The sequence below is a fragment of the Ambystoma mexicanum genome, chromosome 2q (assembly GCF_040938575.1).
Source record: "Ambystoma mexicanum isolate Mex_15411 chromosome 2q, UKY_AmexF1_1, whole genome shotgun sequence".
NCBI lineage: Eukaryota > Metazoa > Chordata > Amphibia > Caudata > Ambystomatidae > Ambystoma > Ambystoma mexicanum.
In genome coordinates this window covers 58,430,732-58,457,322 of record NC_090924.1, presented here as the reverse complement: position 1 = coordinate 58,457,322, position 26,591 = coordinate 58,430,732, and the positions used below count along the sequence as shown (strand labels likewise).

The window sequence follows — 26,591 nt, the reverse complement described above, 5'->3', positions numbered from 1 at the left end:
GAAGCACATGAAGTGGAAAAAAGTGAGAGGTAAAGGAACCCTTCCAGTCTCATCATAGAGGGAAATACATTTTACCTGTCTGCAATTCTGTATCTATGAAAGATACCAATGCTGGAAAACGGGAGGTACAGGTAAGTAACTAGTTCCTTCTCTAACAAGATGCTCAAGGACCATCACAGAAGGTTGGTGGCTTGGTTGGATGAACGTTCTGTGGCTTCTGATTCGGCCCCTGTCCAGAGACTTGCCTCCCTCCATCACAGCAGACCCTTTCAGTGTATTGCCTCTTACAGAGATCAAGGTCCCACAAGGAGTCTTCCTGTGGTTAAAGGTTGAAAAAGGGAAATGTTACCCATACTACAGCTGCCACTGTGTCTACACTCAGGTTGATATCGTCAACACGGCGGGCAAAGTCTTCCTTGTCAACTAAGCATGTGTTTTTCTCTTCAGCTACCAAGAAGCATTTGTTGTCTCATCTGGCCCGTCAAAGCCACTTTTGTCGACTGCTTATAAACATTTGAAGTCCTCCACTCCGTCGACTGCTTCATTCACCGCTCTGTTGACATCTATGGCTCCGACTTCGTCATCGACGGTACAAAGACCTTCAGCTACGGTCATGGCTACAACCACCTCAGCCACAACCTCTACTCCTAAAGGGGCCTCCACCATGCAAGGGGTTAATTTCCCTCTTGGTTCCAGTGGTACCCGTTCATCCATGGGACCATTCTGGTTTTCCTTCAAGGTGTACACAGCTAGCCTTTATATTGACCTCCTATCAGACACACACCTGATGAAATTGGTTTCTTCCACGCCCTCCTGACCAGGGCTAGCAAAGATTTGCTGCTGGACAAACGGAAAAAGGGGGCTTCTTGTGTCAGTGGGGAGAGCACACTGGAAAGTCTGTGGTCTCCATGCCATTTCCTTGTTGATGACGTCTGGAAGGATGGTCTCTTGAACATGAAGAACCTATTCATGGCTCCTCCCAAGGATGACTGGTTTCATTAAAGAAAATAAAGCACCTGGTAACGCTCCCAAGTGTCAGCGTATGCCGCCCAACCCGGATTCCGTGGTTTTTGCTGCGGCTCCTAAGTGCTCCGCTAGCCCATCCTCTCCATGCACTGTCCCTCCTGATAAGGAAGGAAAATGGCTTGATGCTTTTGGAAAGTAAGTATTTTCCACAGCTGCTACCACTATCCAGGTGACCAATTTCATGGCGATCCTGTCCCGCTATGACAAGGAGCTCTGGTACGAGGAGGGCCCCATCCTGGAATTTTTGCCTGATGACCAGAATTAAGATTTTTCACTCCTCCGTCAAGGTGAAGCCACATGGGATCATGCTATATCATGGCCAGTGATAATGTGGACACTGGTTTCTGGCAGATGGAAATTAGTTGGTATGCCGTCGGGTATGGCTAAAGGCAGCTAATTTTCGACCAGTGGTGCAATCCAGTGTCATTGATATGACCTTCGACAAGGAACTGTTTGGGAAGAAGGTAGACAACACCCTCCAAACCATCAAAGCTGATAGATATGGTTTGCTTGCTGGGTGCAGCAGCAACGTCACTCCTTTCGCACCTAAAAGGCAGGTTTTTCCTGGATGTCACAAGACTGCAGGCCTTACTAAGGGTCTTTGTCGTACTGTTCAAACAAGTACACAACATCTGACGTTTACATGGGAAAGTCTCAGGCCAGCAATGCCACGCTTTCTCTCGGGGGCTAATCCTCCCTGCATGCCCTACCAGCCAAAATGTCCACACCTCCAATTTCACACTTCAGTGGTATGGGGCCTCTCCAATCAGTGGCTCAACATCACCATGGACAAGTGGGTGTTATTTTTAATTCGGCACAGACACATGTTGGATTTAATTTGAATTCCCACCATTACTCTCTCCACAAAAGTGGAGAAGCTTCTGACGTTGCTTTAATGCAAGGTCCAGTCCCTCCTTCCCAAAGGTGCTGTTGAGCGTGTCCCGATCAACCATTGAGGCCATAGTGTCTACTACAGATACTTTCTCGTAAGGTGAGGCGGCTGGAGGCAGCTTAAGTCTGCTGAACAAGTTCTTTCAGCAAGTTCTTTCAGTCTTAAACCTTCAGCATGGTAAGTCTACAGCACATTCTGAGCCAACTATAGGAAGCTGATTTTCTGTTCTCCATGCACGAGGAAAGACACATTTTCATGTTTCAATTCATCTGCGCCACAGACTGTTCCTGAGGTTTACTTTGGCAGTGCGCTGTGGGTGTTCACAAAATGCCTTGAGCCGGCAGCGGCTTACCTCTGTCGTTCGGAAATCCACTTCTACCCATACCTCGACAACTGGCTGGGCAGGGTTTCCTCTCTCCCTCTGGCACTATCAATACACAGAAGCTACGATCCTTTGCATAATTGGCAGAGAATCCCAGCAATGATTGTCCTCCTTGGCTCTTTCTCAACACGATCTGTTCTTGGGATACCATCTAAACACGCTGTCCTGCATCGCCACTTCATCAGACAGAGTGAAATACATCCTGGCGAAAGCCCATCTACTTTTGTAGAAAGAATCTGCGTCGGTATGCAACCTGGACACAAATATCACGCGGATGGATTGACAAGTTTCTTCTTACATGACCCTTCCGCAATGGTCTGTGTTAGTGGGTAGTACGCTCCAGTATCGACTAAGGGGCGCCTTTCTAGCTCCCAGACCTTCAACTGCGTCAGGACTGACATGTCCCTAGAAGGATTGGGTCCCCACACTGGCACTTACCATGCCAAGGGCCTCTGGTTACAGGATGTGGAGATGCTACACATCAATTTGCTAGAGTTGTGATCAGTGTTCTGAGTGCCGAAGTCTTTTCGCCTACAGCTTGAAGGTCAGGTAGTTCAGGAGTTCACAGACTACCACCATATTTTACATCTGCAAACAAGGTGGCACCCATTCCCCAATTCTGTCCTCAGAATCCCAGGTCCTGTGACAATGGGTTCTAGCCAACAATATGTTCCTCATCCATCTGCCAGGGATACACAACACGGTGGCAGACTCCCTCAGCAGGGACCCTGCCACTTGTGGGAGCTTCTCCAAAGCCAAGTTCATCGCATCTTACACCTGTGGGATGTTCTCTACATAGACCTCTTTGCCACCGAGGCCAAATGGAAATGCAGGTCTTTCGCCAGTCAGTTCCCTCACACAGGAAGCCTGGGCGATGTGTTCCTACTCCCGTAGGATGGTCCATTTGTTTATGCTCCACTGCCAGCCCCAGATTCCTCTCATCCCATGAGTCTTCCACAATTTCAGACATCCGTGCAGACTGATCATGGTGGCCCCTACCTGCCCTGGACTATTCTGGTTCTCAAAAATCCTCAGTCTCTTGTCAGCACCTCCAGTCAATCTACAACCACTCTTCAACCTCCTGTCCAGAGACAACGGAGCAGTGATACACCACAACCCAGCTTCCCTAAATCTGACGGCTTGTCGGCTCCATTCCTAGAATTTTCGAAAGATTCCTATGCTTTCCAACTGTCGGTACATTCTTGCCAAGGTCAATCTTCCACGGTTTCCCGTTATAAAAGCAACTGGAATTGCTTCAAGGTTTGGGGTGCTGCAGAATATTGACACCTTCTTCTTAAAAGTGCTAGACGTTTTGCCATGCCTTTTATCTTTGGCTCGGAGTTGATTGGCGCATTCCTTAAGGTACATCTTGCAGCCAGATCAAGATTTACATGTTCCCCTCAAATGCCTTCTTATGGTCATATATTCAAACAAAAAAACCAGGATGGGAGATCAACACTTTTGAGATTCAGTATAATTTTAGTTTAATCTCTGAATTTTGGTGATGATACATCGAATATGTCAATTGTTAGCATAATGACAGACGGACAGTTGTACATTTGATATGTAGGTGTACTACTAGGTACCACCCTCAAGAGTGTGGAGTGTGCAAGCCTTCTGATGGGGCAAGATCTCTTGGATACACAGTTAACAAGGGTTTACAACACAAGAGTGAATGCAGCCCAGGACCTCAGTTGGTCCATGGGTATCGTCATAGGAAGACGAGCACTTCTGAACGGTAACCAATTGCTGGCACCATTTTTGACGCTACCGCCATCTGTAGACCCTGGTTCCAGATACGGTTCTTTGGACTAATTCCATCAGCAACAGCTAGGCTGCGAATGAATGGGAGAAACCTGCATAAAAGGCGAGGTCTTTTAGACAGTCGACCACTGGACGAAGGAATCCGAAGAAGAACTTGGAAGAGACGCTTGCTGCAGTGCTGAAGCCCAGAATTCTCCTCGACTAGAGAAGCCCTACAAAGGACGACTTTTCCCCTTGGGTTGGTGGGACCAATCAACCCCAAGATGAACTCATATGGAAATCATCTCGTCCCTGGCTGTTCTTCCATTGCTGCTGCAGGAACAGAGTGCCAGGGAGAGTAACACCAGAAATAAATGCATAATTTTTAAGTTGGACCCGAGCTCCAGGAAGATCCTCCGGACTCCCTCGAAGCTGGACTGACCAAGCCCGAGCCACCTCAACAGAGTGCTGGACACCAGAAGCAAGGAAAGCAAGCCCAAACGGTATTGGAGAACCGCGGTGGTGCTCGTGAAAAGCTGAAACCGCAAAGTGCCACTGATCTGAAGTTTGACCATTGCTGCTGCTGCTGACCTTCAAACCGTAGTGCAGTAGTCCCCAGACGTCCTCCCTCTTGTCCCCATAACCAAGGCCCAGGAACAGGATCTGCCATACTACAACAGGAACAGAAGCCTGCTGGAACCAATTTCTTCAGACCTAATGTGCTGTGTAACTTGATAGCGCTCAGTTGAGACTTGCCTTTGTTACCTCTTGCAGAGTTGCTTGCAGCTTTGCCCATTACAAGCCTCCCAGCTTGTGGCCCAACAGCGATTTCTTTTTCAACAAAAACTCTAACATTGTGCAATACGTTTTACTTAAAGAACTTCAACTCCCCTAGACTTTGCTCGATTGACTTTGGCTGTCCTGGCTCCCTGATAGACTCTTCTAACCCCTGACTGTGCGTTTTGATCTGTCCCTCCAGAAAGTCGCACATTCTTTACTTGTGTAGCTGGGAAAGGGTCAACCTCCATTGCATTGGGCGGTTCAAAAGTGCTTTCCTGTTTGAGGGACTTGTTAACCATTGTTTCTCCCTCTAACCTTTTCCTTTTGACACCAAACTCGGTATTGCTCTAAATGTACCAGTGATATATGAATGTCCACAGTATCTTAGTTATTTAAGTAGCCTCTGGGTGTTGGAAGTGTCTGTGTGCCATCCCAAATGGGTATCTACTGATGAATTGAACCTGAAGTGTGTATTTTTTTAAAGTATATTTTCTCCCTTCTGAAGAAGGCTTATTCAAACTGACAATTGTTTAATCAAACCTTGAGCATAAGCGTTATTGGGATACTTGCCACTGTGAAACAACCCTACAGAGCATATTGACCCCTCTTGAGATAAGGCTGGCTGCTCAGTCACTCTTCCAACTTGTGTAGTATATGCCTATACCAAAGGTTTGGTTAACTATTGCCAAGAGGACAAGGCTGGTGTAGTCTCCCACAGGGTACTGCATGCAATCTTGCCTAACAAGCCGTTTTAGGAGGATGTAGTGGTTGACCATGTCAAATGCAGAGGAGAGACCAAGTAGAATGAGAATGGCAGGAGAGTCTGAATCAAGAGTTCTTCAAAGCTGTTCAGAAGAGCAGTTAACGTGCCTCTGGATGCTTGGAATCCAGATTGATGGTCGTGTAGGTAACCAGCAAGCTCAGTATGCTGGGTCAGTTAAAGGAAGACCAGCTTCTCCAAGTTTCCCAATGAAGATGGTGATAGAGATGGGGTGGTAGTTAGCTGGACAAGACAGTTCTGCAGAAGCTTTTTTCAGGAGGGGGCACACGAGTCTTTGAGGGAAGATGGGAAAGACCCAATAAAAAAGGAGTGATTGCAAAAATCAGCAAGTGCAGGGGAAAGAGAGCCAACATTGTCCTTAATAGTTCTGGAAGAACAGTGAGACCTGTTGAGAGGAGACCTTCATAGAATGGACGACTGTAGTGACCTTGTCAGATGTGATGTGATGCGATGGGAGAGGAGGAGGAGAGAAAGGCAGAGGGGGGATGGGACGCCATAGGTGGCAGGAGTGTTGGAGTACGGGAGGGGGACAGAGAAGTGAGGGGGCTTAGGATGTCCTGAGTTTTAGCAGTGAAGTGTGCGGCCAGTGCATTGCAGAGGATCTGGGAAGGAAGAGGTGAGGTGGAGACTGTGGAAGGGTTGGCTTATTCTTTGCAGATTTTAGAGTTCATCCGTGTTGTTGGATGCACCTGAGATGTGAGCCTGGATGTGGGCCCTTTTCTTGGAGTGAATTGAGTCAGTGTTAACTTTGGATCAGGCGACAGGCCAGTTTGTCAGAGTGTGAGCCTGAGGTCTACCGCTTTCGTTCTGCAGCTCTGCACTTGCGTTTTGGGGCTGCAAGTTCAGAGTCGTGCCTGGTGTTAAGCTTGGAGGCATGTTTCGGGTGGATCCTAATGACTGAAGCAAGAGTGTCGGTGATGGTAAGATGGAGGTTGCTGAGAGCGGACTCTGAGGTAGTCTGCAGTGGGGTGGAGAAGGGGGGTGAAGGTAGATGCAAAGGCAGTTGCTGACATTCGTTTCATCGGATGGATGTTTGTGAACGAGGTTGGCAGGGCTCGGGGAGGTGCAGTCAGACGGCAGAGGGGGAACAGGTGAGAGAAGGAGAGAATTATCTGATCAGGAGAGTGGGTGGGAGTGGGCAGGCTGATGCGCCTCTTGCCGACAGGCCTAGAGCTCACTCTACAACGGCTATTGCTACAGTTTCTCTCCAGTGTTCCCCTGGTGGATATCTGCAGGGCTGCCACATGGTGATCTGTGCATACATTACATTTAAGAGGTTCTATTGTGTCAACAGGATTCCACAAAGACCACAATGGTCGAGTAAGTGGTACTGTGCAATCTGTTTGGGTGAGTTAAGTATTTTCTCCAGGTAAGCCTTACCTCTGCCCTTATTAGTTTTTGTAAATTCTCGGTAGAGGCCCTCTTTTTTTTGTTTAATTTGCAAAACTTGGGGTTTTACCTTGAGTAACCCAGGGTAATCCAGATGTGGACCGCTTGCTCACTGTGCTTTAGAGAGGCTCGGCTTCACCTCACTGAGGAGGCCACGCAAGGCCGAAACAGGTGTCTAGGGTTGCTGAGGGTACATGGATATCTTTTCTCTGAGACGGGTGCAGTGAGCTAAAACGTGGTTGTATACCTGCGTGATTGGAAGAAATGCCATAGAACAGGGTGTTTGGCTCATGTTCGTGCTCAGTAAAAGGCTTTGTAATCTATTCAAACAGCGTGTGAATCTATGGAAAGATTCAATGCTGCAGAAGGGATACGTTACTTATCTGTAACGCCTGTTCTCCAGCATTGGTATTAGTTGAGACTTTACTACTTGCTAAGGCAGTACAAGGGAAGGTGAGACTTTACCTGAACTAGGATGGCACGAACTGTGCATTAGATACTTTACTAGCATATGACCGGGATGCTATGTGTGCCCCTGGCTAATTGCTGCACCCACAGGATTTCAAGCAAGCATTGTCTTATTGTCTCTGTCCTGAGCCTCCCAGCACTTCAGCTAGATCTACTGGAATTTTTTCCATTGGCATTGAAGGCTAGTGACAATTGTATCCCACTCTCCACCTGCATTCACCTTTGGAGATACTGGTCCCTCTTTTTAAGGTTCCATATTTTTCCTAAGGTATGTTATATTAAAGGTTCTTATACCGTGCACCGTTACCACCTACATGGTTTCATGGCGCTCTAAGGTAGTACCCACAACCTTACGTGACGTGCTTCCTGGGGGTCCATGGCCCCTTTTCCATAGTCGTTTTTGTGTGCTGGGTAGCGCATAGGTTTACCAGTGCAGGAGTAGTCTTCTCATTTTTTGTGTTTTTGCCTTTGCAGCACAAGCCATCCATCATGGTGTGCTTTGGTGACATGTTGTATCCCGTTTTCTTAATCCAAATTAGCATTTATTTTTGTTGTTTTTCAAGCACCCTTTGAACAGGCTGGTTGGCTGTCATCACATTTGGTGGGTGTATTATCGTGTGCTGCCTTTTTAGACACAATGCACTTTAGCTCATATCCTCAATTGACTATCTGTACGTTAAGCCCTGTTTAAGATGGCCTGTCCTTTGCCATCCCCTCTACCTTGCCAGGTGGGGTAGGGCCCCCTTTCTTCGTACACATTGGCGACTTCTTACAAGAAGACCATGAAGTCTCTCCTTTCTGTGAGAGCTGGCAGGAACTGTGGTAGGGGCCATCTGCCCCCAATCCTCCAGGGGCTTGGATGTTGCTAGGTAGATTCTTGGAGACTGGCTGTCCCCTATTGGACAGCCAACTCAAAGTTTAAATAATGCAAGTATCCAACCGGCAGCCACATGGAACACAAAATGAGCTAGCTCCCAGACACTGAAGACTTTGCCCCCAACCGATGTCACAAAACGACACATTGCATGTGTGGGGAAGTTAAGTTATTTGTTATTAATCTAAATGTAGCCATGCAAAAAGTAAATTGAAATTCACAGCTGTAACCATATATATGGCAATACATTTTTTTAAAAATAAATAAGTTGGAGAGCTGGGGGCCAAGTTGTCCACTGGAGCTGAGAGACATGAAGACTATTAAGAGAAATTTCTAAAATCAGCCCTGGTGGTAGATTTTTGGGAGGCCTCCCTGTTCTGGTTGTACAGGTCACTTTCGCCGTCTGAATTTAGCTTCAATCGGCCGCTGTGCTAAGGAATCAATTCCAGATAGCTCCCAGTAGAAGACTCCAACAAGTAAAGATGAGGACTTCTGCAATGTAAACCCTCCCCACCCCCCACTCACGACACCTCACAGGATGGCAGGAGTGTTGCAACGGGAGTCCCTACGGTCAGGCGGCAATGGTAGATCTTCAGGCGGCAAACCCAGGAGCAGGCCCAGCACAGCTTCCCTTGGAATGAGATGGCTGAAGATCTGAAAAGTTCCAAGGCTCTACTCAGAACGGTGACAACTGCAGCAAGGTGGCCCCATAGTGAGCTGGTCAGTCCATTGCTTGGTGCAGGCTCACTACGGCTGGATCCTCCTGAATGCGTCGAGACTGGTTGGCCTAACCAGTCCAAGGTGTGAAACACCTCTCGGGGCCTTGGCAGATCAGTTCTTCCAGCAGGGCTTCACCGGGCCAAACGCAGGAAGGGATGCCAGGCGTCTACTGGAGTTATATACAGAACCTCAGCCGGCTGCTCTTATACACAGGATACTTGGCTACAATGCTTATCTGAAGAAATGGCTGCAGGGATCTTATGTGAAATCCTGGCTGGAAGCCAGTCCAAGCCCACTAATGGTAAGGATCTGCACATTTCAAACAGCCAGCAGTGGTCCAATCTGGAATCACTGTGGGTTTCACTCATGCCCCACACCTAGACACTTTGGTGCACCAGATGAGGAGTGCGACCAGACAGTTCCCTCCCGAATCCTGGTTCCACACACACACCAGGCCAGCAGTAGCCCACAAAAGTAGTTTCCTGACCTGAGAAGGCAGGAAGAAGGCCAAACAACAATATGGCCAAAGAACAAGCGCAAATCTCATGGCACAGCGATGTTGGGGCACTAGGCACATTTAGTAGCCAGATGCAGTAAATGAGCACGCTAAAAATAATGAAAAAAGGTAAGTGTTTCAATGGATTGCCTTTCTCCAGCGGATTCCTCATCAGATAGACTTTCCTGGTGCAGATGGTCGAAAATCTCAGTGAAGGGGTTGGGGGGGCATAGTGGGCCTCATCTCAGCCGTCGACAAAGATCATATTACATTGCGGATCTTCCTTCGAGTTTCAAAAAGGCCCTGCTTGGTCCTACTTCGCATCTTTCCACCATGACCGAGGAGAAAAGAAGCCTCTTCAAACTCTGCGCAAATTGTGGATTGAGTAATGTGTATGTCGAAGATCGACGGCATAAATGTCTATATTGCCTGCATCCAGACCATGATGAGGAGGAATGAAAGGTCTGCTGTGGATTTTCGAAAGACGATGAAGGCTCGCTACAGCAGGCTGGCAGCGTGGCTCAAATCTGGCAAGGTCTCTGACTCTGCTTCCGAGCTTGGTCATGCTTCCCCCAGGACCGGCTAGTCCCACAAGCGAACCCCCTCAGAAAAGAGGTTGAGATACTTTGAGAACACCCTGCCCTCGGGGGTCCAGAAGGAGGCCAGGCTGCATGACGTTGATCCCACTGGGTTTGTTGCAGCTGTGGGTGCTAGCTCGGGAAGGACAAGATTGCTGTCACCATCTACTTCTACGGTGAGCCTCCAGTGAGGGTTTCTCCCTCTAAGAGAAAGTCCCTGACGCCTTCAAAATCTGCTTACCGTCGGCGGACAAGATGCTGAAGGAGAAATCTAAAGGCAGCCCTTTGCTAATCCCCAGACACCCCACCCCCGCCACCCCCCCTCCCCCCACAACCCCACCCACGCCCCCCCCCCCACCCGGGGCGACACCATCTGCATCAGTAGCCCAACCGGCCAGAACAACTTTGTCATTGACTATCACAACCATGTTGACAAGGGCCCCTGCTACCACCATGTCGACTACCACTACTTCGTCAGGGGGTGGACTGGCCACAAAGAAAGTGTCCATGGTCACGGCTGCGGCCGCCCTTCGGGTGTCCCTACCACCACGGCATGAAGCAGCTGCTGCGGTTCTGGCTAAAATGCCTGGAATGGGGACCGCTCCACTGACCACTCCGCCCAATAAGGGTGGGTTCGGGCGGTGGGGGGGGGGGGGAGGAGACACGACTCTAAGAAGGGCACGGGGTGCAGGTTGTTATGAGCTCTGATGAGGGTCACGATAATCTGCCTGAAGACTATTATTCAAACCACGTAGGTGGTCAGGGACCTGTGTCGATTGGTGGGTCCCCACAAAGTGAGCCCGGAGCCCCACCTTGCTGAGTAGGCGCATCAGTCTGAAACCTCCACTGCTCATTCCTTTCACGCCTCAGCTAAGGGTGTTTGAACATTCTGACCACGCTGCACATGCTTGTTTCGGAAATTCCAGAGAGACAGCCTTCCACACTGGACCCTACTCTGTCTAGGAGTCCCCCAAGGCCGCTTCCCGGGAGTGCTCCCTGGCGCAAAAGCCTGTCCAAGGAATCAACCGACACCACCGCCTCCACCTGGGGATCCGGCAGTACGCACGGATCCGACTACTTCGGCGACGGACACTGACAAAACTGACTTTGTAACAACTAAAGGGGAGCCCAGTGGGTGCGGATGAACCACACAGGGCCTCTTTACCAGATGAGGCTCTGTCTTTTCATGCTCTGACCTTTTTCAACTAGTACCTGAGGAGACTAAAAAGGAAGGATTTGTTTACCAATTATGAGTCCAGACGGAAGACCATCATTCCCGTTCCCTTGCTAGACAATATCTGGGAGGAGGGCTTAGCCCAAATGAAGACCCCGAGCACCGCTCCACCAAAGCAGGATAGGCTCGAGAAGAAATAGAGTTCTGGACTCGGCGCCCAAGTGCCTGAGGTCCCAGCCTCCTTCCGAGACTGTGGTCTCAGCCGCAGCCAGGAAACACTTGGCGAACCAGTCTTCCTTGTCCATGGTGCCCCTGGACCAGGAGGGTAAGAAGCTGGACGCGATGGGGAAAAGGATCTGTACTGCTGCCAGCATCACTATGGCTGCTAATGCCTTGGCCATTGTGTCCCGCATGATCTGGAGCTATGGTATAAATTGGGCCCTATTTTAGACTTCTTGCCCGTGGACAAGAAGGTAGAAGCAATGTCCCTGTTCCAGGAAGGGGATAGTGGCCTTGGACCATGCCATTAGTGGCTGTGGACATTGCGCACAGCGGGTTATATCAAATTGGCAATGGCGTGTCTCTTCGGAAGCCACCAACTTCAGACTGGACGTTCAGTCCAAAGTGTTGGACATGCCATTTGATGGAAAGAACCTCTTTGGCAAGTCTGTCGACGAGTCTCAGCAAATTATCAAGACGGACATGGGGGACAGCACGTTCGCTGGGTACCCTACAGCAACATCGGTCATCCTTTTGTTCCTCGAGCGGAAAGTCCGGTTGGTCCTCCAAGGGATATACCACCCCTTATCCGACAGTCTTCCTGCTCCTCGACTCAATAGACCTAAAGAGGTCACTCGCAGGCATAAGGCAGCGGAGGACAGGGCAGAGCCCCCAACCCTGAAACAGGCCTGAACCCACCGTGGGCTTGGGGGGAGCGGGGGGTGGCACACTTGTGCAACCCATTGTGAGGCTGGCAGGCGAGGTTAGTCGATGTGTGGAAGACCATCACCACAGGCAGAAAGGTGCTGGACGCTCTAGAAAAGAGGCACTCCTTGGAGTTCCAGTGCAGGTGTCCTCGTAGTCCCCTGGTGGTTCGACAACACGTGGCGCAGCTGTTGCAGAAGGTCCACGTCCTGTTAAGGAACGGGGTGCCGGAGTGTACTCCAGATACTGTCTGGTCTGAAAGATCAGGGAGGTGGAGGCCGATTCTGGACCCGAGACGGCCTCCACAAGTACTTGAAGTCCCAGCAATTCAGGATGGTCACGTTGCAGCATGTGCTCTGACAACTGGAGAAAGGCGACTTCCTGGCATCGCTGGATCTGGAAGATGCCTACTTCATTGTCAGCATTCACCAGAAGCACCACACGTTCTGCGGTTTGTGGTCCAGGGGAGACCCTATCAGTTCAAGGCGCTCCCCTTCGGCCTGAAATCTACCCCAAGGGTCTTTAAGAAATGCTTGGCTCCGGTGGCGGCACATCTTTGTCTCGAGGGCATCCACGTCTACCCTTATGTGGGCGATTGGCGCGTCTGATCCCGCTCCTACGCACTGGTGAGCCAGCACATGGCAAGGACTGTGCGTTTGCTGACACATCTTGGATTCTCAATAAATTATTCGAAGTCCTACCTGGAGCCATTAAAAAATGTTCTGTTTCTGGGAGCACGACTCAACACATTAACTTTTCTGTTGTCTTCCTCGGAAGAAAGGTTGATAGCTATCCTAGTGTAGGTGCAGCGCATGTTGTCGGCACGGTCGGCTACTGTGCGAATTGTCAAGTTGCTGCTGGGCATAATGTCATCCTGCATCAACCTTGTCTACCTTTGCAGACTACAGATGAGGCCTCCCCATGAGTTTCTGGATGCGAAGTTCCGGGATCCTGGACGGACAAGATCGCCCGCAACAAGGAGCTCCGACAGGCGATAGTGGTGGGGAATGCACCCTCATTTCATACAAGGTGCTCCATTCCAAGTCCCTCCTTAACAGGAGACGGTCACCACAGATGCTTCTCTGGAAGGTTGGGGAGCACACAGCGGTCAATTCTATGCCAGAGGCCTCTGGCTGCCAGAAGAAAGAACCTTCACATCGTCCTGGAGCTTTGGGCCGTCTTCTGGGCCCTCAAGTCCTTCCTACCATCGCTGAGGGGCAAGGTGGCAAGTATCTTCACGAACACCACCACCGCCATTTTCTACATCCAGTTGCAGGGCGGGAAGTGCTCTCCGTCTCCAAGGAAACCCAGGATCTGTGGCACTGGACCATACGTCAGGACCTGTTTCTCGTCCCTTTCCACCCGGCGAGCACCAAAAACACCATCAAAGACTGGCTCAGCAGGGAGCTGCATTCATGCCACGAGTGGTAGCCTCGCCAGGACCAAGTGGATCTTCTATTCCACAAATGCAGTCAACCCCAGATCGACCTCTTCGAGATGGCGATGTATTCAGAGTGTCAGAAGTTCACCAGCAGGTTCCCGCAGCCGAGGAGCATGGGGATGCGTTCTTGTGGGAGGGACTTTTCTTATACGCTTTTCCTCCATTCCCACTTAAGCTACGAGTGATTAACGCACTAATTATCACTGCAGGATGATGCTCGTCGCTCCAGCGTGGCCGCAACAAATCTGGTATCCAGACCTGCTATGTCTGTCAGCGGCTCCATCCATCAGGCCGCCTCTACTTCCTGATCTTCTTGCCAGAGAGTGAGGGGGGATTCTACACCACAACCGTGTTGCTGAACCTCTGGCCTGCCTCCTGCAGCCCTAGAATTTGGATTTTCTGTACCTGCGGAATGTATGGACATCCTGGCCAAGGCCAGAGCCTCTTCAAAGTTGATGTGCTATGGCCATAAGTGGAAACATTTCTCTTTGTGGTTCAGGGCACGGAAGATTCCTCCTATGCATGTCACAGCCCAGCAGCTCCTACCATACCTACTTTCCTTGGCCAAGGCTGGACTGATTCACGCCTCTTATCAACGTACACCGCACCACCATATCCCATTACAACAGGACGGCCTTTCCTGTGGTTGCACAGACTTGTCAAGGAGCTCCTCAAGGGCCTCTTAAGGACTTTTCCGCCAGTGAAGGCCCCTGCCCAAGCTTGGTAACTTAATGTGGTCTTGACTAAACTCATGGAGGCCCCCTTTAAGCCGATGCAGCAAACCCTGCTCAAGTTTCTCTCGTGGAAGACTGCTTTCCTTGTGGCGATCACCTCAGCCAGGCGGGTCGGGCGGTCAAGGCCCTGTCCTGTAAGCAGCCGTATTTGTCCTTCCACGCTTCAAGGGTGGTACTGCGTACACACCCCACCTGGGTGGTAATAACTGCGCACACACCCCACCTTTATGCCGATGCCATCAGAGTTGTACCTCAACACGCCATTGGGGTTGCCTGTCTTCTTCCCGAATCCGTCGTCACCAGCGGGCAGGGCCTTGCATTCGCTCGACTTTGCCCGTGCCTTGAAGTTTTATGTCGCACGTACAAATCTGTTTTGGGAGACTTCTCAATTGTTCGTCAATTGTGGACCTATGAATCATGGGAAGGCCTTGTCAAAGGCGTCCATCTTCAGATGGCTCTCTGGCTGCATCATGCACTGTTATCCCTTAGCTAACAGATCCCGTCCAAACCGGCCGATAGCCAATTCCACCAGAGCCACTGCAGCAGCAACTCTCCCTGGTGTGCCCCTGCTCGACATCTGCAGTGCTGCTATGTGGAGCTCCATGCACACCTTTACGAGGTTCCGCTGCATTGGCAGGGATTCTAGGGAAGAGTCCTGGTCGGCCAAGCAGTGCCACGCAACCTGTACACTTGAGGTCAGTCTGTTCCAGGGGTGAGTGTTTTTACTTCTGTTGAGCCTTGCCAACCACCATGGTTTTGTATGTGTACTACTGTGTAATCTTTATTTATGAGCATGTGACTACATGCCAGACCCCATGCTGGAGAAGGAACAAGTTAGTTACCTGTAACTCCTGTTCTCCAGCATGTGTCTGGCAGGGGTTCACGTGCAAACCCTCCTGCCTTCCCTCTGTGGCTCTTCTTGGTTCATACTGGCACTTTACGTACTACCAAATCTGAAGATGGCTGCCAGCGGTGAAGCTTAAGGAAAGGTCTGTCATTGGATGGGGAAGTATGATGCAGAGCACCGTGATTGGTTTAGAGGAGTAAGAGTTTTCAAGCTAAAGTGAAAACGTTTTATTTTCTTTTACTGAGGATTCTCATTCTGATAACGGAATATTCACAAGGATGTGAATCCATGCCAGACCCATGCTGGAGAACAGGAGTCACAGGTAACTAACTTGTTTCTCCTTTTATTATGCAGTTTAAATGTAACATTGAAAGGTAAATTTGCTCATATTTTTAGAGATTCCATAATAACATGTTTCAACTTGTCCTTTGACCCTAGATCCCACCTGGTATTCAGGCAGACCAGAGGATTCGCATGGCTGGGAAAGGCATTCCAAGGGTAAACAGTTATGGATATGGAGACCACTACATTCATATTAAGATTCGTGTCCCCAAGTAAGTATCTGCGTGGAATCTCACAGATGGCTTCAATATGACCCAGATAATGAGGTATTTTTATTTATCTGTCAAAGGCTTTACTGGTGAATAATGGTAGGTAGGCCAGACTACTGGGTTCCCTAGTCTCACCCTCGTCCTTCTCATGGCCTCCTTCTACCCTACCTCAGAAGTTCCTACTCCCCAACAGGATGGGCTGGAAGACTAGAGACATGTAATCCATGTTGTATGGTTCTAACCGAGTCTTTTGACGAGGACCTTAAGGCCATCGCCTTATCTACCTTCCTCCCTCTGGTACTTCTACAGGTTCCCCAATGTGGATTTCAATGGTGTTAGGATGGTGTTTCAGCAGTCTTTCTCTCTGTCATGCAAGATTGTATGGAGTAACCCTGTGGGAGACTACACCAATCGTGTCCTCTTGGCAATAGGTAACCCAACCTTTGGTATAGGCCTGTACTTCACAAGTTGGTATAGTGACTGATCAGGCAGGCTTATCTAAAGAGGGGTCAATGTGAGCTGTAGGGTTGCAACATAGAGCTTCATAGTGACATGTATTCAAATAACACTTGTACTCAAGGTTTCTTGATTAAATTATTAATTTTAGTCAGTTTTAAAATAAGCCTTCTTTAGAAGGGGGCAATTGACAACAATCAAATACACTTCAAAAATATACTCTTTCAGTTAAGTAGGTACCCTTTTGGGATGTCACACACACTTCCTACACCCTGAGGTGATTTCAATAGCTAGAACACTGTGGGCATTGGTATATCACTTTACACTTAAATGCAATACTGGAGTTTGTGGAAAAAGTGAAAGGTTAGGGAAGGAAACAATGGTTAACAAGTTTCTCCAAACAGGTAAGTACTTTACAATCCCCCAATGAAATATAGGTTAACCTTTTCCCAGCTATACAAGTAAGGTAGGTATATACTTACCCAAGAATCAATAGATCGACAGATCAACACAAAGCCAGAGGGTAAGAAGAATCTACAGGGAGCCAGGACAGCCAATGTCAGTTGAAAGAAGTCTAGGAAAGTTGAGACACTTTTGAAGATAGCACAAAGGTCTTGCACAATGTTAAAGAGAGTTTTGTAGCAAAAGGAATCACTGTTGGGCCAGAAGCTGGAAGGCTTGTGAGAAGCATATATGTAAGCAACTCTGCAAAAGGCAGCAAATGCAAGTCTCCAGTGAGAACAAGCAAGCTACACACAATTGAAGGTAAGTACTCCTAGATACACAGTACTTGGAGTCTGAAGAAAGGGATCCAGCTGGCTTCATTTCCTGTTGTAGTCCTGCAGATCCTATTGTTCCTGGGCCTCAGTCGTGGGTACAAGAGGGAGGACGTCTGGGGACTCCTGCACTACTGTTTGAAGGTCAGCGGCAGCAACGGGCACAATTCAGATCGGTGGCACTTTGCGGTTTCAGCTACTCGCAAATCACACCACTGTGGTTCTTCGACACCTTATGGGCTCCCCTTGCTTCTGGGGTCCAGCACTTTGTTGGGGTGGCTCAGGCTTGGGCAGTCCTGCTTCGAGGGAGTCCGTAGGATCTTCCTGGAGCTCGGGTCCAGCTTAAAAACGATGCACTGGATTCTGGTGTTCCTGTCCCCTGGCACTTGGTTCCAGCACCAGTGAAGAAGTACAGCCAGCAGGTAGAGGGGTTCCAGTCAAGTTTGTCTTGGGATCAGTTGTTCCCACCAACCCAAGGGGAGAAGTCGTCCGTTCCGGGCTTCTCTAGACAATTCTAAATATAGAGCTTCAGCACTGCTTCACCAGGCAAACCAACGGTTCAGGAGGGTGCAGGAAGCTTCTTTTACAGTTTCTTCTTCGGTTCTTTCGTCCAGTGGCTGACTCTGCCTTCCTTGCAAAAGAACTCGCCTTTTATGCAAGTTTCTCCCTTTCATTCGCAGCCCAGCTGTCGCTCACACAGCAGAGTGCCTGTCCTCCAAGGACAGCCAGCCAACCAATCACCTTTGAGTGCATTCCTGTAACCATGGAGACTACGCACAGGGAGTTTCGGAAACCTCCCTCGCTTCCTGCCCTGCCAGAAATGCTGGAGCCACCAGTGAGACGAAACACAGGGACCAAACCTGGTTTGGCGCGCAGAGTAAATTTCAAGAAAGGACCTTACAAACAAGAAATGGCGAAGAAAGACGACCAAGGCCATTTTGATTAAATGGGCACCCATGGGTGCAATAGTGTAGTTGAAGATTCAGCCTGCTGTAAACATGCACAATGGTAGGAAAATTAAACTGCTGCCACCAGCCATCAAATGTAGTAATGCTAACATGAAAAATGTTACATGAGAAGGTAGACAAAGGGGATAGTAAGTAACCCCCTAGCACTCCACATAAGATGGTGTGTGCTGGATCTACAAAGAGAAAAAGGTAAGTAAAGTCAATTTCACTTTACTACTCTTGGAAACAGTTTATCCAAGAGAAGGTATTTAAACCTTTGAGAAATCAAAGGACTTCTCTGTGATACAGCTCTGAAGGTGCTGTGTGTCACAATACAAAAAGATGATGCCTATGGAGTTTCAGACTCCAAAACCAAAAAAAGCACAGGGTTCAAATCAGAGAATCCATGAGAGAGTGAGAAAAAGGTCTCCCTTGCTCCAGGATAAAAATCAAAAAGTCTTAAAGTCCAGCAAAAGAGCTGTGCTCTCTCGTGCTCTCTCGTGCTCTCTTTCTCTCGTGCTCTCTTTCTCTCGTGCTCTCTTTCTCTCGTGTTCTTTCTTTCTCTCGTGTTCTTTCTTTCTCTCGTGTTCTTTCTTTCTCTCGTGTTCTTTCTTTCTCTCTTTCCCTCCCATTGGTCCGTGTTGTCAGTTGTCCACTTTGGCAAATCTTTCGCTGCGCTTTCCCTGTTGAGATGGATTTCTAGAATCTAGCCTGGTGGACAGATTTTATAAAACCACCCTAGTTATAGTGAACAGGGAACTCTGAGAAGTTGGCCATAATCCAATCAAGGCACACAATTCAATTTAGACAGTCAAATATAAAAATGGTTATTGTAGGCCTTCTTAACACTCAGAAGAATGAATCTAACGGGTAGTATTGAATGGGCTTTGTACCCCATAAGTCACCAGAGCCACAATGTTTTCACTAGAATGTGTCTGCAAGTAGGGTTCAATAGGCATGTGCTGATGGGTAACCAAGGGGCAGGGTACCTGACCCAGGTTTGGCGACTCAAGCTGTGTGGAATGGAATGAATGAGACGACAGACTTGTTCCCAATATTGTCCTATGGCTGACACGGCAGGGGATGGGGGATGTGGGGGGGGGGGGGGGGGGGTGAGGTGAGGTACAATGCGTTTACTTATACCCCTGATGCAGTTTCCCAGATGACTTCATGGATCTTATGGGGATTGTCGGGGGTTCGATCTTCTGAGGTTTGTTCCAGTGAGAGTTACCCAGGAGTTGCAGTTTTCGAGGATTCTTCCGGCTGAATGGAAAAGGAAGATGCAACAGTTTTCAACAAATACAGAATCCACCAATGCAGACCTCTTCAGGACACTTCACAGGTTGGAGGAAGGCGATTTCCAGAGACCGTATAGGCACACAGGCAATGAAAATCATCCTTCCAGTCACGGTCACATAAGCTGCTCCAGGTCAGGTTCCTTGAAGTTGGAAAGCTGGAATTCGGGGCAAACGCTACTAGCACAAGCAGGGGCGAACGCTACTGGTGGCACAAGCAGGCGACCACTGAAGTTCCAGACTCTAATGTAGACTAGCGATACTTCTTGCGAGGTAGTCCAGGAGAGAGCTGGTCAGTGCACCGTACAGTCCAGGGACACATCGAAGGCTCAGAAAGGCAGGATCCTCAAAGGCGTCCACACTAGTTAGTCGCACTAGTCAAAGGGCTGAAGCACCACTCAGAGTCTTCAGAGATCAGGCAGGGGCGTAGGTCTTCACCGGGCTGCCTAATGTAAGGGATGCTAGGTCACTTCAGGAGTTGTCTTCGTATCTTCAGCAGGCTGCTCTTCTTCGAGGGATTCTTGGCTCCAACTATGATCTGAATAATAGCTGCAGAAGTTGTCCAAACCGAAATCTGAGACGGAAGCAAGTCCAAGCTCACCAATGTTCAGGATCTGAACCACAAAAAACGTCCAGTAGATTTCCAATCTGGGACACCCTCTGGATTCACACCCACCCCTGTAGCAGGCTTTCTGGCAGCAGTGATGTTGACTGGCACTAGGTGGTCTGAGCCCCCCTTCCTTGGCCACATGCGCACAACGGCGCACTCGTCCATGAAAGCAGCAGCTTTCCTGGGCAAGTAGGTTGAGTAAGAATTTCATATCAATGATGCATCTTCCTAACCTTTATCGATCCCAGAACATTTTGCTGGGCTGGTAATTATTTGTTCTGTATACCTCATGGAGTGGGAATTTTGTTCCACGCTCACAGAATAGTTAACTCTGTTTATGGGTGTCATTTTTAAAACACTCCATAGTGTTTTAAAAGTTAACTTCTTTGACAACTTTTTTGGCAATAAGTGCCTATTGTTGCTGGGTTGCCCTAGGGGCTCCCCTTTTAAGTTTATCTGGCTTACCTTGTGAGAACTACAGTTCACAAGGGTAGAAAGGATCTTTGGAACCCTTTTACATTTTATTAGGTGAGACCAGCATCACCCCTTATGTAGAGTGCTGGGGAGATGCTGAGTATCCCCTTTCTCATTTTAAATGTAACATTTATGTTACAAGGACAAACGTAACTTTAATGGCTGGTGTCAGTGAACCATTGCATTAATTTGGTGCACCTTTACCGTGGGCTGTTTGCACAGAGATCGACCTGTGCGCTACACAGGAGAACGCCCAATGCCAAGACTACGCCTCCAGGTACCCCCAGAACCGATTTAAGGGGAACTTAGTCGGGGAAATTTGTCTACGGTTTAAAGCCCCCCCCCCCCCCCCCGATGCACCAGCAGCCAGTTACCATGATACTGGTGGCCCCCATGTGGGCCCGCCAACCCTGGTTCGCTCACCTGATGGAGATGTCCCTCTCACCACCAGTCAAACTGCCCTGCCTGTACAACGTGTTGTCTCAGGACAGAGGAGAGACCCTCCACCCATGCCCACAAACTCTGAACTTAGCAGCCTGGCTCCTGAGGTCATATGCATGGACATTCTCAGGAAAGCGAGAAAGCCTATTACACGTTATTGATATGCCAGCAAATGGAAACGGTTTGTCTGGTGCAATTCCAAGGGAGTCAATCCCATCGATTGCTCACCCTCACACATTGTGTTGTATCCAACCCACCTGTTGGACTCTGGGTTAGTCTTCAATTCCCTAAAGGTTCATCTGGCTGCGCTGTCAGCCTACACCACATCACAACAAAAAGTACTGTGGTGGAAGATACCAGTAATTAAAGCCTTTATGGAAGGGGTTAAGAGGATTTATCCTCCCATCTCTCATCCAGCCCCTGCGTGGGATCTGAATGTGGTCTTGACCAGGCTCATGGGAGCTCCCTTTCAGCTTATGCATAAAGCAAGTCTGAAGATCTGACTTATAAAACAGCCTTCCTAGTGGCTATCACTTCTATCATAAGGGTTAGCGAACTACAGGCTCTTTCTGTTTTAGACCCCTTTGTTACAGTCCACAAGGATAAGGTAGTTCTGCGCACACATCCCAGGTTTGCGCCGAGATTTATTTCAAAGTTCCATGTGAACCAGTCAATCGAACTACCCACATTCTTCCAGAAACCTACTAACATGGCCGAAAGAAGCCTTCACACACTAGACGCACGCAGGGCTTTCATGTTTTACATGGAAAGAACTAAATCACTGAGACTAAACAATTCTTTGTTTCAGTGGCAGCTGGTAGAAAAGGGGATCCTGTCTCTTAATCAGCAATCTCAAGGTGGATTGTCAAATGCATCACACTATGTTACACTCTTGCAATGAGAGAACTGCCCTTCAAGCCTAGAGCACACTCTACTCGAAGCACTGGGACATCCATAGCATTCATTGCAAATGTTCCCCTGGAGTCCATTTGCAAAGTGGCAACCTGGAGTTCTGTACACCCCTTTACAAAACACTATTGCCTAGACACTCATTCTAGGTCTGATTCTCAGGTGGGACAAGCAGTTCTAAGACATCTTTTCTCTACTGTTCCTTCTCACAACACACTCCAACTCCGGGTACTGCTCACTAGTCTATGCACAGTATGTGATTCTATGCAGATTAACAAGCATCAGAAGACATGCATTACTTACTGTAAAAGATATTCCTTCTCCAGATAATTCGTCTCCAGCTTGCTGGCCTCGGAAAGTTTTTCAGTAGAGGGCGCTGCTCGTCGATGTCCCTCGACGGCCGCCGTATCGGCGCCGACGTCACCATGCCCATAAATAGCCACGCGCGGCGTCCGTTGCTCAGTTCCGTTTTTCTGCGCTTCGTGGGGCCTTGGAACATCGTTGCTCAGTTCAGTCAGAATAAACATTCTATATCTACTTGAATATACCAACTCGTTCTCGATGGCATCTTCATCGGAACCGATGATGCTGCGATCCGGCTTCAAAAAATGTCGAGACTGTGCTAAAAAAAGTCGATAACGGATCCACACAGGATCTGCTTGTGGTGCTTGGGAGCCGAGCACCATTGTTCGGAGTGTGAGGACTGCATGTCCATGACGGCGAAAGCCTTGAAGGAGCGCAAGGGGAAGCTCGAGAGAGTTAAGTCAGTCAGAACCTCCTCGAAAGTTTCTTCGGCTCCTCGCCATCGAAAACATTCCCATTCTAGATCTCGAAGTAGCTCCCACCATTCGTCGAGATCAAGACACTCAAAGAAGAGACGTCGAAGATCTCCTTCCTTCTCGTCTTCTGTTTCCCCAGAAAGGGTCTCCTGTCCCACAAAACACAGCTCTCAGGCTGAGTGGGAGGAATTCAGAAAGAAAATGTTAAGCGTCTTCGAGAAAGCGGCCTCGACCCCCTCGAAGACAGCTGAGGGTGATACCCCGGGTGAAAAACCCAAAAAATCAAAAAGCCGCGAGTCGCTGCACCCGGCGAAACATTCCACCCGAGAGCGCCACGAGCCATCGGGCAAGAAGGCACAGTCTTCAACGCCGTCGTCGAAGGGTTCTGATGAAAGAGAAGACCACAGCTACTCCACAGCCAACTGTGATTCCAAGAGCCTCCGGCACGACGCCGAGACAGTTGTCGACATCCTCGAGTAGGATCCCGATCGAGTTCTTCGAGGCCTCTTCCAGTTTTCTCGACGCCGTTCTCGGCGCCTTCGAAGCTTGTCACATCGGCGTCGACGACTTCAACGTTTTCTCGCCCAATAATGACAAGTTTGGCTCCTTCTGCCTTAGAGATGGGTTTTACACCATTTCAAAGGTCAGAGTACCCTGGATTATCTTCAATTTATGAAGAGGGGGAAGATTCTGACCAGGAAACCTTTGGGTTGCAGAGGACCACACTACCTGTTTGAGAGGATTTCACCTCTGAGGAAAGAAGGTTGAAAGACCTACAGGAGTCATTACATGAGGCAAGTGGGCTTGACACTTCCCCAGAAGTGGAATCTGTTAAGCCAGACCCAGGGGAACATGCTGCAACACCCTATAGAACCCTGATGGCAAGGATTATTGAATGTATGGGTTGGTCTGCGCCTTCGCCTCTTTTTCAACAGGATGACCTGACAGACATATTAGACAAAGGTCCACAGGAGGATCCTGTGGTCCCCTTCCATGCAGCCTTACAAAGAAAGATTTCATCTAATTGGGAAACTCCTGTTATCCCTGCTGTCAATAAAAGATTGTCAACCAAGTATAGGGTAGCTGCAGCTGACCCTGAATACTTATCAAAACACCTGACTCCAGAGAGCCTGGTGGTGCAAGCGGCAACTTCATCAAGCAGCAGGACAACTTACCCTACTGTCCCACAGGATAGAGATGACAAGAGTATGATTCTATGGCAAAGAAAGTCTTCTCTGCTTGTAGTATGGCGTTGAAGTCCATCAACGCCACCTGTACGCTCGCCAGGTTCAGTCACACACTGTGGGAGTGTGCTTCATCAGCGGCTGACTGCATACCCGAAGGAGAGGAAAAGGAAGCCTTCCTTAACATTATTAAAAATGGCGAGGATGCCATGTGCGAGTCACTTCAAACTGGCATCGATTCCGCTGACAGTATCAGCAGGGCCATGGCGGGAAGTACAACAATCCGCAGGCATGCGTGGTTGCGAAAGTCTGGCTTTGCTCCAGATGTACAGGCCAGACTTTTGAATATGCTCTTCATTATTCGTAAAAAAAGCTGATGACAGTCTGGAAAAGCTGCAGACATCTAAAGCAGCAGCAAAATTGTAGGAGCTGCAATCCGCCAAACTCCTTTTCGCCCCTCAGGAACCTCTTGAAGAGGAAAGTCCTTTCGCTATTATTCCGCATTCGGGAAAGGCAGACGACAGCTGGCTCAAAGAGGCCAAAGGATATCCACCTGAGGTGGACAGGTCAAAAGTACTAAAGCCGCAGCAGCAGCAGGTGCTTCTTTACCCTCGGCATCTACATCAGCCGCCCCCAAACCACTCTGAGGTCTTTCCACACAACACCTGTAGGGGGCAGGTTAACTCACCATCTGACGGAATGGCAGGCTATAACGTCAGATGCTTGGGCATTGGAGACAGTCGCCCAGGGTTACTGCCTACCCTTTCTACACATCCCTCAGTCATCCACCGGGGCACAGCTCTCTAAAAGTTCCAGATCCGCTCCTCTTGCAGGAAATTGTAGACCTGCTAGAGAAAGGTGCCATAGAACCGCTACCTGTAGTGGACAGGAACAAGGGCTGGTACTCTTCCCCCCCCCCCCCCCCCCCCCCCCCCCTCCCCCCACTTTCTCATACCAAAGGACGATGGAGGACTGAGACCCATCCTGGACTTATGAGAATTGAACAAGTTCCTCAGGAAGGAGAAGTTCAAGATGGTAACTCTCTCTCAGATCCTTCAGGCCCTCCAGCTCCAGGACTGGCTGGTATCTCTGGACCTTCAGGATGCTTATTTCCATGTGCCAATCCATCTCAAACACAGGAAATACCTGAGGTTCGCAATTGGCGACTCATTATCAATTTCGAGTTCTGCCATTTGGGCTGACCTCTCCCTCGAGGGTCTTCACCAAGCTAATGTCGGTAGTGGCTGCAAGTCTAAGGAGGGAGGGGATCCACGTCTACCCCTACCTGGACGATTGGCTGATCAGGGCTGTATCTTCGGAACAAGCTCAGATCCAGCTAGATTGTATGCCACTTCCTTCACAAACTGGGCTTCTCCCTCAATTTAAAGAAGTCACAGATGATACCATCACAGAGACTCCAGTTCATTGGAGCGGTCCTGGACACTTCCCTGGGAAAAGCCTCGCCACCAGAGGTGAGGGCTCAAGATATTCTGCAGATTCTCAACAAGTTTCAAAATGCCCAAGGTCTCCCAGCCTTCGACTTTTAGAGGTTGCTAGGCCTCATGGCATCCTGCATCTTCCATGTGCCAGAGGCTCGCCTGAGAATGAGATCTCTTCAGTGGGCACTGAGAACTCAGTGGTCACAATTCTCAGGGAGAATGACGGATCTCCTCCGGATTCCGGACAAGGTAGCCCGTGACCTTCAATGGTGGGCCTATCCAGAGAACATCTTGAAAGGAGAACTGTTTTGGCAACCATGGCCGGAGATAACAGTAGTCGGACGCCTCACTCACGGGGTGGGGAGCCCATGCCAACGACTTGACCATCAGCGGTCTTTGGTCTCCATCGGAGTCCAGACTACACATCAACCTATTGGAGCTGAGAGCGATAGCGCTGAAAGCTTTCCTGCCATCAGTACAAGGGAAAAATGTCCTGATAATGACGGACAACATGGTGGCCATGCACTACCTCAACAAAAGACGAGGCGTAGGATCACTGCCACTGTGCAGAGAGGCAATGCAGCTCTGGTTTTGGGCAATTCAGGAAGGAATCTATCGGCACTCCACCTAGCCGGAGAGAAGAACTTGACAGCGGACGCTCTGAGCAGACAGAGCACAATCTCCCACCAGTGGGAGCTAGCTCAGAAAGTCCTTCAAGAGATCTTCGCCCTTTGGGGACCCCCTCAGGTGGATCTGTTCGCCACAAGCACCAACAGGAAGTGCGATCTGTTCTGTTCAAGGGAATTTCCCCTGAGAGGAGCTCTAGGCGACGCGTTCGTAGTGGACTGGGAGTTTCCACTCCTTTACGCGTTTCCACCAGTCCCTGTTATTCCTCAAATGATCAGGAGGTTGAGAAGATTCCGGAAAACCATGATCCTAATTGCCCCGGACTGGGCCAGGAGAACGTGGTACCCGGACCTTCTAGATATGTCCATCGCCCTCCAACCCGTCTTCACTCAAAGAGAATCTTCTCTCGCAGAAGGGAGGTCAGGTTCTCCATCCAGACATCCGAACCCTCAACCTTCACGCTTGGCTTCTGAAAGGGTGAGGTACAAGGATTGGGGCCTCCCTGATGACTTCATGGAGGTGTTGCTTTCGGCCAGAAGGCCAGCAACAAAGTCTTTATACCGCTGCCGTTGGAACCAATTTTGCAGCTGGTGTAGAGAAGGGAATATCGACCCTTTTTCATGTAGTACACCAACGGTGTTATCGTTTCTACTCTACTTGGCAAACTCAGGCCTTCAAGTTGGCACTGTAAAAGGCTATCTCGCAGCGCTTTCAATCTTCAAGCGCACTGCGGAGGAACCATCGTATTTCAAACTACCTCTAGTGATACCATTTCTCAAGGGATTGACTAATGTTTATCCTCCAAAACCATTCCAAGTTCCCTTATGGGACTTAAACCTAGTCTTAAACTTCCT

At 49.2% G+C, this 26,591-nt stretch overlaps 1 protein-coding gene across 4 annotated transcripts in view; it reads left to right on the top strand.

Annotated features, from left to right (window-relative positions):
- Nucleotides 1-26,591, top strand: part of DNAJA3 (DnaJ heat shock protein family (Hsp40) member A3) — a 743,272-nt gene that overhangs the window by 584,396 nt on the left and 132,285 nt on the right. For all 4 annotated transcript variants that reach the window (XM_069646819.1, XM_069646822.1, XM_069646821.1 and 1 more), the window contains exon 9: nt 15,688-15,803. In XM_069646819.1, coding sequence (XP_069502920.1) covers nt 15,688-15,803 — 116 coding nt within the window. The remainder of the gene's footprint in view (nt 1-15,687; nt 15,804-26,591) is intronic.